Source organism: Oncorhynchus keta, chromosome 5 (assembly GCF_023373465.1).
Source record: "Oncorhynchus keta strain PuntledgeMale-10-30-2019 chromosome 5, Oket_V2, whole genome shotgun sequence".
NCBI lineage: Eukaryota > Metazoa > Chordata > Actinopteri > Salmoniformes > Salmonidae > Oncorhynchus > Oncorhynchus keta.
Window position 1 is genome coordinate 13,427,426 of NC_068425.1, and position 17,343 is coordinate 13,444,768.

Here is a 17,343-nt window from a genome sequence, read left to right on the forward strand (position 1 = left end):
ACCGATTGCTGACACAGGCAACTACACATAGACAATAACCCAAGGAATATGGCTACCTAAATATGGTCCCAAAATCAGAGACAACGATAAACATCGTTGATTGAGAACCAATCTAGGCAACCATAGATATAGATTAGAAACATCCCCATAAACATAGAAAAACCCGAGACAGGGTCAACACATATATCACCCTCGTCACACCCTGACCTAACCAAAATAATAAAGAAAACAAAGAATACTAAGGTCAGGGCGTGACAAATTGAAATACCCTAAATAGTATTTGCACCCAGGTCTGCCTTAGAATTCATTAGGCTAGATGTAAGTATACAGTATGCTACTAATAGTGTATGAACGTGTTTGCATCTTTACTGTAAACTGTAACATGAACATGCATCTTAGCTTTGCAGTAAACATTCAACATCGCCATCTGTTGGCCACGTGCTGTCTATTATAATTTACGGCTACTGAGCTCCAGCAAAGTAAACATTAAGTTGAAAACGTAAATCCGGTGAAAACCTCAGGATGCTTTTAGAATCCTTTTTAAGGGGTGAAATATCATGCTGGGTTAGTTAGAGAGGATTAGAGCAGTGGAAACAAGACCTCGGCAGAGCCTCAGGGAGTATAAGGTAAGGCACAACACACACTATTGTAAGTACTTAGGCTACCTGATCTCACCTTGGCTGCAACATTTCACCCGCTAAGAATAAACCCTGGGATGTTATGTAACCACTACTGAGCTCTCTCTGTTTTGTACACTAGTTTGTTACCTGTGCTTGTAATTTCTGGTCACTATGCTCAATTTGGAGAGCCTCATCACACAGTTTGTTTATCTAATGACATATTCACACTGTGATAGTGTTTCTCCTTTTCATATAAATGGAAAAAAGGAGATATCCATACAAAATGCCCTGAAATATTACTGCAATTACATGTCATTATAATGTTGTGAAGGAGATACATATGATATTCTATTAACATAAATAGACACACAGCAAATGTAAAAATCAACAAGTGTACATTTATTGAATTAGTAGATATTACATGTTGGCAGTGTACACCCACAGAGAAAGTCTGGCCACATAGCATATTTCCGTATGAAAGGTGCCTTTCTCAAGCATTTGGCTGCCTCCCTGTCACATTTGCAGAGAATCTTCTCACATTTGTCCTTGAGATCATCTGGAATGAAAAGAGGGTTAAGTGGGTGAGTAGTTCCCTTAAATGACAGCTGATGTGAAAGGAGTGGTCTGTGGAGGATGTGAAGGAAACACTCTTGAGTTTTAGAAATGTTAGAAAATGTCTGATGCTCAAATAAACACCGTAAACATCCTGAACTGTGTTGCTTGTCCTATGTGCTTTTGCGATTAGCAATTATGGTGAGAGCTTAAAATACCTGAAAATGTGGGTGAGAAATGATTCCTTTCGTGCCCATTCCCTCCTAGCCCTCCTGTCCCCTATAACGTCTGCAGTGTTTGTAAACTACTTAGATGTTTGTTGATGACACATCTGTTATTTTCCATGCACTGAAAAGACCCATTCATTTTCAACAGCAAAACTATACAAAAATGACAAAGTCATAGCATGCAGTATTTTCTTTCTCTAAACAACCACACCTCTGTAAGGGGAGGGATAGGCTTACTCAGCTTGATTTAATCATTATGTCTCATTCATGTGCATAAAACTGAGATGGCATACCACATTCTGCAGTCCTGTCTTCACATGTCCATTGATACTTTCTTGTCTTGGTTCGGCAACCAGCAATTTCTGCATCTCCGTAGCAGCAGTCATGTTTGTGACAGCACCTTAATCAAGGAAAAAATACACTACCGTAACACTTAAAAAAGAGCATTATAAGAACTATTTGCTGTCTCAGTGATGCATTACATAAGTAATACAGGCCCTTTTTTTAGTTAAAAAAAGACCCAATTAAAACTATTATTGTATAAATAATGTTTGAGAAACTATTAACAGAAAAGGCAGAGAATGGGCGTTTTTCCATATTATTGTAGCTTGGACCAACATCAGCTCTATTTAACACAAAAGGAAATGAAAGAGGATGGGCTCAACTATTGTTAGTAGGCAGGCATATGAGAGATCTGGAGGCTGGAGGTTCTGTAGTTTAACAGTGTTGTGGGCATTCATGTCTGTGATTAGTGGACAGAAGTAAGTTATGGTTAGGATTTTGAGTGTGGGAGTGCTGGTTGTGCATGTCTATTTCCAAATATCCAATTGACGAGGGAAAAATCTCAAAAGAAAACCCCAAATGATACACTTTGCAGTTTGAACTGCATCGCATAATGCAGGTTGTTATTGTGGCCTACCAGACGGAACAGTTGATTGAGGGGTTTTTCATTCAGTGGTACTCTAAATGATCTGAGTTTGTTATGAAATGGCACTCCCCCCCCCAAAAAAATATATATGTTTATAACATGTTTATAACACATCATTACAACTATATAGCTCATCAGCTTCACAGAACATGCCAGACTTTTACATGCTAGAACATCTCATCGCGCCTCTGTCCTACTGCCTCACCAGTCTGCTTTATCCCTGGGCCAGCCCTGACCCCCCAGTCCACAGTAGCAGCCATACATCATATAAGCCAGGGCTGATCTGCCTGTGCTGCACTTGATGACTCCTGCCAGCTCCAGTAGCCCTCTCTTAGTTCGTGGAGGCCTCTGTAGTGCCATAGAGGCTATTACCACTGCAACAACAACAACAACAGAAGAAGAACATGAATCTCAGCCCAACACAGGTACACCAATCACGTGTGCACACATCTTGTTCAAAATGTGCACTTGCTTATACTTGTATGGATGTAGCAGCCTTGCTTAGTATGTGCCATTTGCTTCATACTATCTCTTTAGTCATATGTCCTGTCATCAAGTGAATATTGAGAAGTGTAGCTCTGTGATTAGCCTCTCATATGAAAATGATTCTGAATGTCTAAGTGTTCAAAGTGTATGGATGGACATGCTGTATTATTACAAGTCTATTTATGAAGTGACAACCTAATATTGCAATTGCAAGTCCCTCACATTTTCCAAGAAAGATGCTCTTTGTAATGGGGGAATATTTAAGACGAATGAAGTTCATATTCAGTTAAGAGTAATTAACACAATGCTTAGCAAATGTTTATGTTTTCCCTTTCTGTCAGACACATGATTTCCAGTGTTCTATTTGTGACACTCATTTGTGTACGGGTTGATGGTCACGAGACTTGTCCCTGAATGTTATGGATTGTTCTCATATCGTTTGATAGTGATTGACGCCAGAGCTACTGAAGGTACAAGGACTGAGGTCACAATGACATTTGGAGCACCGTGATTCTGTAGCTGCTGGCAAAGTCACTGTCTTTTGTTTTGACTTCGTACAAGCCTCTCAGGCTGATGTTTCGAGAACATTTGATACGGTCTGATTAATATATAAGTACCTTCGCAGAGAAGGCCCGTTCAAAGTTTTCTATGCTTCTATGCTGGGGTGTCTCCTTTTTGCAACTTGTATTAAACCAAATGTGTTTATGATTGACTATACTTTCTCTGACACTGATGTTTTTAGACAACCACAGCTTATGAAATTAATACAATACAAAACAACTTCACACGTTTTATGGCACTGATCTCCTTTTTGTTCAGCTGGAAATTCCCTTTACACTCTTATACTCTGGTCTAGTTCTATAACATCTTTTCCCAGATCAGATTAACATTCATTTGTAATGTGCATATTGGTTTTCAACATACAAGACATGGCAATTGACATTGGTAGTGATTTGTTAAATCATTAAACATGTATTAAAGTACAAATTTAAACATAAAATGTGCTCTATATAAAGATCACAAGATTATTGAAATAAAAGATTCAACCATTTCAAGATAATACAGTTGTATTGTTGTGTGAAATTAAGGAGTTAAATCATCAGACTATAACAGATCTAAGTTCCTTTCATGTTAGATCTCTGAAGGCACTCATAACATTGTCCTTTAACATGACTTCACTCCCTCTCAATCCCTCTTCATCATTCCCTGCAAAATGTGTTAAAAAGGTAAAGAAATTCAAGCAGCAATTTACCAGAGAACAGTAGAAGTATCCGATAAAGTGCAGGCATGGTGTGCAAGAGGGAGTCTGCATACACTGCTGCTTATTTACACTGGTGGACATAGGCTTTCAGTGCAGTGGAGAGTTTTTAAAATATTTTTTTTAAGAGTCTGGTTTGAATAATCTCCTGAGCATCATTCCCTCCTCCTCTCGGAATAATCTGCTGTAAACTAATCCTTGAACACTTATCTGAACTTGGTTAGAGTTCCCTCTCTGTTAGAATCACCCCAGAGTCCAAAATTTAGTATTACTTAAAGCCAATTTCTAAATGACTTTTGTTCAGATTCTGAAAGACCAAGGACTTCAGTTGACTTTTGTTCACGTAGAATATGTGCCATGTAGAATACTAGAAGTAGGTCTAATTGATCAATAAATGAATGTCTGTGGTCATTGTTTTATCAACTCATCCCTGACCGCTGGCTACGTCCCTTCCGTCTTCAAGAGAGCGAGAGTTGCACCCCTTCTGAAAAAACCTACACTCGATCCCTCCGATGTCAACAACTACAGACCAGTATCCCTTCTTTCTTTTCTCTCCAAAACTCTTGACGTGCCGTCCTTGGCCAGCTCTCCCGCTATCTCTCTCAGAATGACCTTCTTGATCCAAATCAGTCAGGTTTCAAGACTAGTCATTCAACTGAGACTGCTCTTCTCTGTATCACGGAGGCGCTCCGCACTGCTAAAGCTAACTCTCTCTCCTCTGCTCTCATCCTTCTAGACCTATCGGCTGCCTTCGATACTGTGAACCATCAGATCCTCCTCTCCACCCTCTCCGAGTTGGGCATCTCCGGCGCGGCCCACGCTTGGATTGCGTCCTACCTGACAGGTCGCTCCTACCAGGTGGCGTGGCGAGAATCTGTCTCCTCACCACGCGCTCTCACCACTGGTGTCCCCAGGGCTCTGTTCTAGGCCCTCTCCTATTCTCGCTATACACCAAGTCACTTGGCTCTGTCATAACCTCACATGGTCTCTCCTATCATTGCTATGCAGACGACACACAATTAATCTTCTCCTTTCCCCCTTCTGATGACCAGGTGGCGAATCGCATCTCTGCATGTCTGGCAGACATATCAGTGTGGATGACGGATCACCACCTCAAGCTGAACCTCGGCAAGACGGAGCTGCTCTTCCTCCCGGGGAAGGACTGCCCGTTCCATGATCTCGCCATCACGGTTGACAACTCCATTGTGTCCTCCTCCCAGAGCGCTAAGAACCTTGGCGTGATCCTGGACAACACCCTGTTGTTCTCAACTAACATCAAGGCGGTGGCCCGTTCCTGTAGGTTCATGCTCTACAACATCCGCAGAGTACGACCCTGCCTCACACAGGAAGCGGCGCAGGTCCTAGTCCAGGCACTTGTCATCTCCCATCTGGATTACTGCAACTCGCTGTTGGCTGGGCTCCCTGCCTGCCCTACAACTCATCCAGAACGCCGCAGCCCGTCTGGTGTTCAACCTTCCCAAGTTCTCTCACGTCACCCCGCTCCTCCGCTCTCTCCACTGGCTTCCAGTTGAAGCTCGCATCCGCTACAAGACCATGGTGCTTGCCTACGGAGCTGTGAGGGGAACGGCACCTCAGTACCTCCAGGCTCTGATCAGGTCCTACACCCAAACAAGGGCACTGCGTTCATCCACCTCTGGCCTGCTCGCCTCCCTACCACTGAGGAAGTACAGTTCCCGCTCAGCCCAGTCAAAACTGTTCGCTGCTCTGGCCCCCCAATGGTGGAACAAACTCCCTCACGACGCCAGGACAGCGGAGTCAATCACCACCTTCCGGAGACACCTGAAACCCCACCTCTTTAAGGAATACCTAGGATAGGATAAAGTAATCCTTCTCACCCCCCCCCCCCTTAAAAGATTTAGATGCACTATTGTAAAGTGGCTGTTCCACTGGATGTCATAAGGTGAATGCACCAATTTGTAAGTCGCTCTGGATAAGAGCGTCTGCTAAATGACTTAAATGTAATGTAAATGTTTTATCATGTCAACAGCCTTATTGCATGCAATTCCTCACAGAAAACATGATCATAAAGACCCAGCAAGTCAACTGTGTCAAAAGGTTGTATATAACGCTATATTTCCGTTAATAATGAATATGAATTATATTGATTTGTTGACATTTCAAGATCTCATATACATAGATAGCACTGTAATTTCATAGTTTACTAAAGTAAAAAGTCAGAACACAGTTTGTGGTCAACAGGGGGCCCTGTTTCCTCGAGTAAGTATGGAATCTAGCAAACATGAAAAACATCAGGCCAGAGATCAGGCCACATCATGATTCGTGTCCCCAACACTCAAGAAATCACTGATGCTGGCCAGGGAACAAGTCATACATCTTAAGCTGTACTCATTTAGGTGTGGACTTTTTATTTTTTACATATACACATTTCTTAAGGGTGAGCATATTTTAAATGTCATTATTTGTAACATGGCTAACTAGCTAGTTTGCTATCTAGCTGCTAGCTACACCGCTAACAGTCGTGTACTGTTAGCTCTCTTTCATCTCCCGCCCGACATATTGATAACTAGCTTGCTAGGAAGCTAGCTAACGTTACTGTAGAAAAATGTACAGGTACTCTACTAGTGAACGTTATCTTTGACAAGCATGTAACTGTAAACTCTATAGCCATGGCTATCTAGCAATCACAGTACATACTGTTTGCGTTTAGAATATCAATATCTTTCTCGTGCCAGATCGGTTGGTCTAATTTAGTTAAGATAGCCTACCTAGGTTGAGGTATTTGTTCGACCTAGATGCTAACTAGCTAGCTACATATATCAGTGGGTATCGAACATTTCCTCTGACATTATGGGGCTAACTTGTGATAATGTACACTTTATAACGTTCGTCCAGGATCAACTCTCCCAACTAATGTACTGTAGATTTGTATAGCCAGACTCGTTGTCAGTCGTAAGCAGACTCACTTTAGCTAGTAAGATTTGTATCTTCTCGAAATATTGACCGATTACTTTGAACTAACTACCTCGTGAAGACGACATACAGGAAGTTCAAAGCATGACGAATTTTAAAGCCATGGGGTTTTCGAGGCTTTCGCATGCTTTGTTGAGTCAGGAGCACATGAAGCCTGAAAAGTAATTTTCACCTGTTTAACGTTATACAAATTCACGATGGGAATTGTCTCGTCTTTATTTGAGTAGTTAATGAGTGAGTAACTTAATGAACATGTATGTTTGGACGTATTCTTACTGTATGCAAGGCTTACGACAAAAAACAGGTTTGACAATGATACAATTATACCCCCGAGAAGGCCTAAGTAGCAAGCTAACTAACTTTTAAAATGACATATTGTGTTGACAGAGACCAGGACCTAAAGAAACAGGTGAACATGTCAACCCTGTGTCAGGACCGAAGCAGTCGCTGGCAGGATATTGAGAATGGGCTGCAGTTCATCCAGTGAGTATGATCAGGACTCCCCAGTCCAAGTCAGTGTACCTAGGGAATGCTGATTGGTTGAGCGCATAGGGAAATCAGGCTACAGGGCTGTTGCCAGCCACCAAGGGCTGGTCTTGGGGGAAGAGAATAACAATTAATTTTTGCAGGAGACAGCCTAAGTGTTTGCATAGTGTTAACTGCCTGGAACTGTACAACAAATCAGATGTTGTTGAGCTATTTCTGGATCTTGTGTCTCAATGTGAGTAATATTGAAATTGTATTATTTTGGAAAAGATTACTCTATGATGTCCTTGAATGGTGTAACACTTGAATGTTTTCAGTGTCAACGGAAGGAGCTCTAAGTTTGAACTTGTTTGTTTCTAGGTCAACTCTGCCCTATCCTGGAACTCAGGAACGATATGAGGTGATTATGCAATCAACCCAAATGGCAGCACCTACATTAATGACATATGAAGCTCAGAATGCACCTCTTATTTTGGTATTTAGAAGTTGAATTTGTTTTTTCAGGTGTTCATTCAGGACCTTGTGAGGAATCTGTTTGGTGAAGGAAATGACGTGTTCAATGAAGGGGAATGGATGCGATCTATAGAAATGTACACTGAGGCCTTGAGCATAGCAGAATATGCAGATTCGGAAGACATCAGTGTACCTACTGGAACGTTGGAAAAGCTGTATGCCAATCGAGCTGCTGCTTACTTGAACATAGTACCGGTAAGTCAGGTTTAAGAAAGTGGTGTGTTTTTGTCTTACATTTATGAATGAAGTATTATTTATTCTCTGTTCAAAAAGTCGTATAATTTGGGAATTTTATTTCAGGGTCTGCATGATGAAGCACTAGTAGACTGTGAGAAAGCTCTTCAATTGAATGAGGGAAACCATAGAGCTCTTTATAGGAAAGCCAGAGCTTTGAAAGAGCTGGGCAGGCATAAAGAGGCCTATGAGGCTGTAGCGAAGTGCTCCCTTGCAGTGCCTCAGGTGAGACCACAGAGAAAATACACCACGTACATTTTTTGTTGTAGATTGTTCCTTTTATTGTCCTAAGTTCATAATCCTTATTGTCAATATGTGATCGTTTTTTTCAGGATCCCAATGTCATACGATTGACTCAGGACCTGGCCAAAATGTTGGGATTGAAAATCCGTAAAGCCTATGTCAGGAGTAAGGTGAGGGTGTACTGTGTGGAGTATGAATTATGGCACATGGGCTACTTCAGTATGTGACTTAGTATCTAACCTTGAGACATGTCTTTCAACAGCCTGCCTTAAATGTTTTACCTGGATCAAGCTATTCAGGTGCATCCAATGACAAGGTAAAGGGAGTTCCATGTCTTTGTGGGAATTCCCACACAAGACAGATTACTTGCACCAAGTGAACATGGTGTACCAGCAAGTAAAGGTGTTAAGATAATTATTTTTTATTTGTTTCAGTCTCACGGATCTACATCTGTGGAAGATATAGAAATTGGTAAGACATTCTGTGATTTAGTTTGAGTAATTTACTTGTGTTTTGTATACACTGAGTGGAATGGTAGAAACCATGTTTGATATGTGTTTGATCCCATTCCATTAGCGCCTTTCCAGCCGTTATGAGCCGTCCTCCCCTCAGCAGCCGCCACTGTTTTTAAGCCTTGAGATGATTGAGACATGGATTGTGAATGTGTGCATTCAGAGGGTGAATGGAAAAGACAAAATATTTCAGTCCCTTTGAACAGGGTATGGTAGTAGGTGCCAGGCTCACCGGTTTGTGTGAAGAACTGCAACGCTGCTGGATCTTTCACGCTCAATAGTTTCCCGTGTGTATCAAGAATGGTCCTCCACCCAAAGGACATTCAGCCAACTTGACACAACTGTGGGACGCCTTGGAGTCAACATGGGCCAGCATCCCTGTGGAATGCTTTCGACACCTTTTAGAGTCCATGGCCTGACGATTTGAGGCTGTTCTAAAGACAAAAGGGGAGGTGCGCAACTCCATATTAGGAAGGTTTTCCAAATGTTTGGTTTATTTGGTGTATATTTCTACCATGAGGTTGGAATAATACTGTAAAATTATTATGAAAATTATAATGCCCCTTTAGTGTAAGAGCTGTTTGAAAAGGCTGCCTGAAATTTCAGGCTGTTTTGGTGGGATGGAATTTTGGATTGCCTTACTAAATTAGTTAATAGACCAATAGATGGGTTGGCTGACATCACGTAAATGATGCACGTGCATTGATGTGGCTGGAAAGGGTGCGTTGTTATGATTCTGAACGGTCTGATGGCTAGTAACACTGACGAGAAGCTGCCATGTGTGGAATTGTAGTAAGCTCGCTTCAACTCGCTGTATATTGTTATTGATACCATGTCTTGTTTTGACTGTCATGTCTATGCTGATATGGCAAAAATGTCCTAGCTAGCTAACCAACAACTGTAACAATGTATACTGAACAAAAATATAAACGCATCGTACAACAACTTCAAAGATTTTACGGAGTTACAGTTCATATAAAGGAAATCAGTCAATTGAAATAAATAAATTGGGCCCTAATCTATGGATTTCACATAACTGGCCAGGGGTGCCGAGAAATTGAGCAATTGAGAAATTGCTGTTTGCGAAGAAGTTATTTTAAAATTGTGTAACTAATTTTAATTGAAAACAATCACAGTAAGTTACTTAGTTGTTACCCAGAAATGATTTTGATGAGAGAAAAATGGCTGCATTGGACCTTTTTAAAGGGGGAAGGTCTTGTTGCAAAAAATAATATGTTTGCACTTTCCAAATTCCCATCTGTGTTGTAGAAGTGAATCAGCCCCCTCAGGAAACTGATGGTCCAGACCCAGCCCCCCCGAACCTAGACCCATTGGCCGCCATGAAGGTGCACCCCCCTCGGAATGAGAGAATAGAAGCTGAGTCCCCCCCTGTCAGCATCATCCCTTCGGTCTCGCCTGTTGAGGTTCACACCCCAGAGCCCATTCATGTTCCGGTGCCCCTGCCTATGCCCATTTCCATGCCTATGCCTACGTTGGTCAATGGTGCCAGAGCCAGCCCTACCCAGTCTTACCATTTGCCAATGCAAAAGTCTCGCCCGGACTTCGATGCGGAAATTATTGGAGATGACCTGGATGATCTGCTGGACCAAGCTGGCCCCGGGCCCACAGAATCTCCCATGGTAGGTTCATGGGAGATTGCTGTTAATGTAGGAAAAATGTTGTTTTTTGGTTGTTGTCTTTTTGCACATTCAATTATAGTTCTTTATCTGTTTTTGTTTTAAATTTGGCCTTTTCACTATCATGTTAAAGCAATATCTAATGTAGAGTGTATTGTTCTCTCTCCTCTAGATCATCCCCACCATGAAGGGCCCTATCCCTTTTCCAACCAGTGCCCCTTCAAATTCCATGTCTAGTCCTTTCCTTATGCCATCTCACATGAACCGCTTTATGCATGTGGCATCACAGTGCACAGTGACTCTGCCTCCTCCCTACCACAAGCCACAAGCCAGCGGGTACTCTTTAGGTCTGGACACCTTCGGGGTCTCCTCTCCATTGGATTCACTGGATAGTCTCTCCATGTCAGAGCCTCAGACAGGTATGCAAGTAGTTGCATACAGCCAGTTTAACGGTAATACCTCTCGAATGTGTTGAACATTTGTTTACTATCCTTATATCTTATATTTGGGGCGGCACGTAGCCTAGCTCTTGAGAGCCAGTAACCAGTAAGCTGGTTCGAATCCCGAGACGACTAGGTGAAAAATCTGTCCATATGCCCTTGAGCAAGGCACTTAACCATAATTGCTCCTGTAAGTCTCTCTGGATAAGAGTGTGCTAAAAGACTAAAATGTAAATAACTTCTTATTGGATAGTGGAATCTCAATGGCTAACAAATTTGGATTTTGACAAACCAATCAACTGAAATTTGATTTTTTTCGTTATTTACTTTTCATAAACTTTTTGTCAATGTTGTCTCTGATTTGTATTTTTCTCTCCCCCTGAAATCTAGGATATAGTCAGCATCCATTCATGCAGGTGAGTCTAGCTTGTCTAGTCTTCATGTCCCACTGATATTTTCACAACAGTACCTTGCGTTCATATGTCGTTTGTTGATATTAATATTTACATTTGTTTCCCCTCCAGTTGACTGACCATGATAAGCCAATGGGAATGGCCCTGGGGATGCCAGATGTAACCCCCCTCCCTGCAATTGTGGATCTGGCCAAAAATCCCCTGGCTGAAACTCATGAATTCAAACAGGCATGCTCAAACTGCTATGTCAAAACTGGTAAGAACATACTTTATGTAATATAAACGTAACATGCAACAATTTCAAAGATTTACAGTTCATTCAAGGAAATCAGTCAATGGAAATAAATGATTTAGGCCCAAATCTATGGATTTCACATGACTGGGCAGGGGTTTATTTCAGCTCATGAAACATGGGACCAACACTTTACATGTTGCGTTTTATATTTTTGTTCACTGTATATGAATAAATCTATTTTGCTTATTGTGCGACATCTAAGAGTATGAAACTGGGTTGATGTATGGGACATGATAATTATTGTATGTTAAAGCTCATGTTGATATCCTATCACTAGGACTTGGAGTGTTGGATTTCACACTCTATAACGAAGAGCACAAATGCAAGAAGGACATATTACTTGGAAGGGTAAAAAATCAACCAGACAAGTCATGGAAGCTGATCAGACCGAGACCGACAAAATCCCAGTATGTTGGACCATACTACATCTGCAAAGGTAAGCCTTGAAAATACTATTACTATAATAATACTACTACTACTCCAATACTACTACTCCAATGTGCGTCAGGGTCCGTCTGTGCCAGTGTTCAGCTGCCTATGGGGATGTATTAACTAAAACGATGATCTTGTAGATGTCGCCATTGGAGAGGGGTGCAGGTACCCTGGTCACTGCACATTTGCCTACTGCCAAGAGGAGATTGATGTTTGGTCCCTGGAGCGCAAAGGCTTCATCTGCAGAGACTTTCTCTTTGATCCATTTGGGCCCACCAGTAAGATCAATCTGACTGTCCCGAAGATCCTACAGGAGCATCACGGGATATTCATGTTCCTCTGCGGGGTAAGTTGGGCTTTTTTAATGGGAGGAGGGGGAGTGATATGTTCCTTCTGTAATGGGGTGTCTTCATTGATACGTCTGTGCATTGCATTGCCATTGTTGTGCTAGAGCAGCAAGGGTGCACAACTCTGGTTCTTGAGTGCTGCAGTGGATGCTTGGTTTTGCCTTTTAATCAGCCCAGATTAATAGTGTGTGGACTCTAGACAATCAATTATATTAAGCAGGACTGAGGACATCCAGCAGGACTGAGGACATCTTGGTCCTTCTGTAGCTCAGTTGGTAGAGCATGGCGCTTGTAACGCCAGGGTAGTGGGTTCGATTCCCGGGACCACCCATACGTAGAATGTATGCACACATGACTGTAAGTCGCTTTGGATAAAAGCGTCAGCTAAATGGCATATATTATTTATTATTATTATTATTATTATCTGACTGGAGTGGAGCACCACTGTGTCATAGAAAGAATGCTTGACTTGAAGTTCCGCTGATATAACCTGACTTTAACCACATCATGTATCCTCGTTCTTCTCACGAGCAATAGAATTCCACGGTAACAATGATGCTGAGACTACAATTTGTTTCTGTTTTAAAAGGATGCCAAACAAAAAAACAATTATTGCCAAGTTAAACCATACAAATCTATGCACTAGAACAACTTTTTACCAATTTCCACTTACTTGAAGAGCAGTGCAGATACAAAGTTTGGTAACAGAATTACGGTTTGTTGTTTTTGCGGTCATTCTGTTACCGTGGAATAACCCTAATACAACACTAACGTTGACTGTCACATTACTGCCTCTGGTATAACCTTCAGCGTCAGTTTTATGAGTTGGAGCTGTGCCCTTTTAAAACCTGTACTGTGTGTAGTGTCTTGTAAAGAGCTGTTTATCCCTCTAATGTATCTGGTCTGATCTCCAGGTGTGTTTTGATCACAAACCCAGAATAATCAGCAAAACCAATAAGGACAACCCATCTCTTTGCTCTCACCCTGTGACAAAACATGCCTTTGAAGATCAGAAGTAAGCCATTTCACTTGTGTACACATGCTGAGAGATGCAGAGGTTTTTAAGTGAATTAAGCAGCGGTCTACCTTGTAACTGATGGTTTGTGGCTGACCGCTCTGGTTCCTTTAGTAATTAAAAACTTTCTTATACTGTAAGAATGTTCATTTTGGAAACACACATTCGACTAAACATTGTGTACAGTTTTGTGGCATAACTGCATGTGAATTCAAACAGACTTTTTCACTGAATCTTAATTTTGTGAAGAATGTAGGTGTGTTTTTTGAGTTTTGGCAACTACATTTTTTTTTGTTGCGTTAAGCCCACTAGTGTATATTGTAACATGATTCTATGCTCTGCACAGTGGGGTTGTGAACTTGATATGAGTTCTTGTGCTTTTCAGGTGCCTGGTCCACATTCTGAGGGAGAACACTGTGCGCTACTCCAAAATCCGTCCGTACAGTCCGCAGAACCAGATGGACATCTGTCGGCATGAGGTGCGCTACGGCTGCGTGCGGGAAGACGAGTGCTTCTATGCCCACAGCCTGATCGAGCTGAAGGTGTGGATGATGCAGCACCAGCTAGGTAAGCTGTTATCGCCTATTAAAGGTGCCTTCAAATAGCATCTAATCAAAGAATGTTATTGGTAATTCATCAAGATGACTTTTCCCAGTTGTAAGATGGTGCCGTAGCTCATGGACATGGCAGCTCTGCTTCTAGCTCCTAAGCAACTTTTCAGTATTTTGTTTTTTGTGTGTGTTATTTCTTACATTATTAGCCCAGAACATTTGTTTGTGTTATTACATACAGCCGGGAAAGAATTTCTTCTTTTTTTTTAAGGACCTTCTTGTAACTTTTGTGGGTTTTCTAAGTGAACATCCCTCTTAAAACTCTTTGCAATCTGTTTATGATCATATAGGCATCACTCCTGAAAATATAGTCCATGAGGCCAGTAGGTTTTGGAACATGGAGGCAGGCTCCCAAGGCTCCCTGGTAAACAGTCATTGTACACAACACTATATTCAGAACATGCTTTATTTCCTAAATGTATTTCTAATGTTCATTTGACTGCAGATTTTCCACATGACCTGACACAAACCATTTATTTTGTGTCATTCCAGCAATTCACCACACCACTGAAGAGGTTTGGACCCCCAAATCTGAAGATGCAGTTTGTGTGTGGGCAGTGTTGGAGAAACGGCCAAGTTAGTGAGGCTGACAAGAACAAGAAGTACTGCACTGCCAAAGCCAGGCATTCGTGAGTAGTTCTCTTCCCTGAAACCATTTCAGGACAATTTGAATAATGAAGCCTGGTCAGCATAGTGAATTTCATCTGACCGGTGTTGCAGGTGGTCAAAAGACAAACGAGTGGTGCTGGTGAGTTCCATCGAACGCAAGAAGTGGACAACGATCCGCCCTCTCCCAACAAAGAAGCCCATCCCGTCTCAGTTTGAGGTAGGCCTAGGAGGGCTGAACATGCTCCCAGAGCAACTGGTCTGACCACATACTCAGCTGACTCGTATGGGAGTCTCCCAGAGAGGATCATGTTTTGTCCTCGTGTAAAGTGCTCATGTTTTGTTTGTGTGTTTTGCTTACAGATTTGTATGCACGTGTCTACTGGCAAAAAGTGCCAGTACATCGGAAACTGCACATTTGCACACAGCACAGAGGAAAGGGACCTGTGGACATACATGAAAGAGAACAACAGTGAGTTCATGTTACAGGTGGACTGTAGTATTTGTACAGCAGTTCATGCCTGTGTGATGTACAATAAATGTATTATGATGAGTAATACAAACTTAATCAGATACTAAACTGTGTGTGTCCATTTAGTTCCTGACATGGAGCAGCTATATGAGCACTGGCTGCAGTCTCAGAAGCCTGGCTGGAGCGAGGAGGCCTCCAACAGCGCCATCAAGGAGAACGGGAAGCAGATCCACATGCCCACAGACTATGCTGAGGAGGTGGTAAGCAATCTCTGTTTTAACCACGCCCAGATGGTTATATGACCGTCAACATGCTGTACGTGTCCACAAACCATCAACATGCTAATATCATCTTGATGATATCTGTTATGCTAGGCTGGCAACCACTGTTGGCTTTGTGGTAAGAACTGCAACAGTGACCGGCAGTGGCAGCAGCACATCACCTCAGAAAAACACAGAGAGAAAGTGTTTAACTCTGAAGACGATCAGAACTGCTGGCAGTATCGCTTCCCCACTGGCACCTTCAGAGTTTGCGAGAGGTAAGGTTTCTATGCTTATGCAACGTTTATTTAGGTCACTGGTGCCTAATTTGGTTACTGGAAATGGTGTTATTGGTGACTGACATTTCTGATAATGCATCCATTTCCACAGATACCTTAAAGGCACTTGCACAGAGGAGGAGTTGTGTAAACTGGCTCATGGAAACGAGGAACTAAAGGAATGGACGGAGCGCAGGGAGTTCCTTTTGATGAAACTGGCCAAAGCAAGAAAAGACCATCTTATAGCCCCAAATGACAATGACTTTGGCAAATATAGTTTTCTGCTTAAAGACATAAAGTAATGATTTGATGACCATGATTATGTTGGGATGCAATATATTTTGCAGTGTTAAGTAAGAGGTACAGGTTCAGGTTAGCCTTTGGGAGGCTCTAGTCTACCATTAAGAGGAGAGATGCAGATCACAGCTTGATTTTAATGGAAAGTACAAAGTTGGCCATGTGTTCCAAATGATCAGAGCTGTGTTCCTTTTATCACAGATAAAGAGATGCACCATTGCCTTTTACGTAAACGTAGCAATCATTGACGCGTCACAAAGATTGCTTGTCATGAAATGGATTGATGACCTGTTCAGAGAAGCCAAAGCATGGGTAGACACTATCAGACTAGCTCTTATGTCAAAAGGTGACGTAAAAGGCTTGTTTTGTAGGAGTTTTTAAGAAAGGTTCTTATGACGGCTCCTTTTTGTTTTATACGATTCATACGTCGGAAGATTGGAATGTTTGAAATGGAATTCTGCGTCCATTCACAAATTATGTTGATGTCGGTCTTTTTCATTATTTCCATCATTTGTTACATTTATGCCTGTTGGTTTTGGAAGATGCTGACCAACCAAAATAAAATCTTGATTTCTTGTTGCAAGAATTGATTTTGTACTTGTTCATTAATGTAGCAGCCTAAAAAATGTAGGTTGACATTCTATGCAATGTGCTTAGTTGTCATGAAGTCTAAAATGGAAGAACTTTCACAAAGTTTCATCAGTGGTTGCATGTGGTATGAAGAATACCATGGTTTGTGGGATGACGAATAGTCGAGTTCCTGCCTGACTACATTGCAGATGCATGCCAGATCTTACAATTCCAGTATAGGTATTTTACGTATCAGCTAACCACACACTATATATACACAAACGTTTGGACACGCCTTCAAATTAGTTTATTTGACTATTTCAGCCACACCCGTTGCTGACAGGTGTGTAAAATCGAGCACACAGCCATGTAATCTACATAGGTAAACATTGGCAGTAGAATGGCCTTACTAAAGAGCTCAGTGACTGTCAACGTGGCACGGTTATAGGCTGCCACGTTTCCAGCAAGTCAGTTAGTCAAATTTCTGCCCTGCTAGAGCTGCCCCGGTCAACTGTAAGTGCTGTTATTGTGAAGTGGAAACATCTAGGAGCAACAACAGCTCAGCCCCAAAGTGGTAGGCCACACAAGCTCACAGAATGGGATCAACGAGTGCTGAAGCACATAGCGTGTAAAAAATAATCTATCCTGGCCTGCAACAC

At 41.9% G+C, this 17,343-nt stretch overlaps 2 protein-coding genes across 6 annotated transcripts; one reads left to right on the forward strand and one right to left on the reverse strand.

Annotated features, from left to right (window-relative positions):
• Positions 1–12: 12 nt before the first annotated feature.
• On the reverse strand, positions 13–4,164 carry LOC118365332 (phospholipase A2-like). Its single transcript, XM_035747470.2, has 4 exons — positions 4,066–4,164; positions 2,533–2,701; positions 1,693–1,799; positions 13–1,176 (listed from the first exon to the last, which is right to left on the reverse strand). Exons 1-4 carry the CDS (start codon positions 4,100–4,102, stop codon positions 1,028–1,030), a joined length of 462 nt encoding a protein of 153 aa, XP_035603363.1. The 5' UTR covers positions 4,103–4,164; the 3' UTR covers positions 13–1,027.
• Positions 4,165–6,294: 2,130 nt separating this feature from the next.
• Positions 6,295–16,700, forward strand: LOC118365304 (zinc finger CCCH domain-containing protein 7A-like). Of its 5 annotated transcripts, none has more exons than XM_035747411.2 (23): positions 6,295–6,446; positions 7,411–7,506; positions 7,870–7,909; positions 8,014–8,217; positions 8,323–8,481; positions 8,589–8,669; positions 8,762–8,815; positions 8,934–8,970; positions 10,281–10,651; positions 10,821–11,067; positions 11,479–11,504; positions 11,613–11,757; positions 12,074–12,232; positions 12,369–12,574; positions 13,490–13,590; positions 13,976–14,157; positions 14,492–14,565; positions 14,694–14,830; positions 14,922–15,027; positions 15,171–15,279; positions 15,406–15,539; positions 15,654–15,817; positions 15,930–16,700. In XM_035747411.2, the coding sequence occupies exons 1-23, from the start codon at positions 6,400–6,402 to the stop codon at positions 16,117–16,119; spliced, it is 3,069 nt and encodes a 1,022-aa protein (XP_035603304.2). In that variant the 5' UTR covers positions 6,295–6,399; the 3' UTR covers positions 16,120–16,700. The 5 variants fall into 5 exon arrangements, with proteins under 5 accessions (XP_035603304.2, XP_035603305.2, XP_035603303.2 ...); XM_035747412.2 differs by having other exon boundaries at positions 6,322–6,487; XM_035747410.2 differs by lacking the exon at positions 6,295–6,446 and adding an exon at positions 6,999–7,184.
• Positions 16,701–17,343: the final 643 nt, after the last annotated feature.

Coding starts and splice junctions, on each gene's coding strand:
- LOC118365304 (XM_035747410.2), top strand. CDS start 7,108: ATGACGAATTTTAAAGCCATGGGGTTTTCGAGGCTTTCGCATGCTTTG. Junction 8,670..8,761: donor AAGCCTATGTCAGGAGTAAG/GTGAGGGTGTAC, acceptor GTCTTTCAACAG/CCTGCCTTAAATGTTTTACC. Junction 11,505..11,612: donor GTCAGCATCCATTCATGCAG/GTGAGTCTAGCT, acceptor TTTCCCCTCCAG/TTGACTGACCATGATAAGCC.
- LOC118365332 (XM_035747470.2), bottom strand. CDS start 4,102: ATGCCTGCACTTTATCGGATACTTCTACTGTTCTCTG. Junction 2,702..4,065: donor GATACTTCTACTGTTCTCTG/GTAAATTGCTGC, acceptor TTGTTGTTGCAG/TGGTAATAGCCTCTATGGCA. Junction 1,800..2,532: donor CCCAGGGATAAAGCAGACTG/GTGAGGCAGTAG, acceptor TCCTTGATTAAG/GTGCTGTCACAAACATGACT.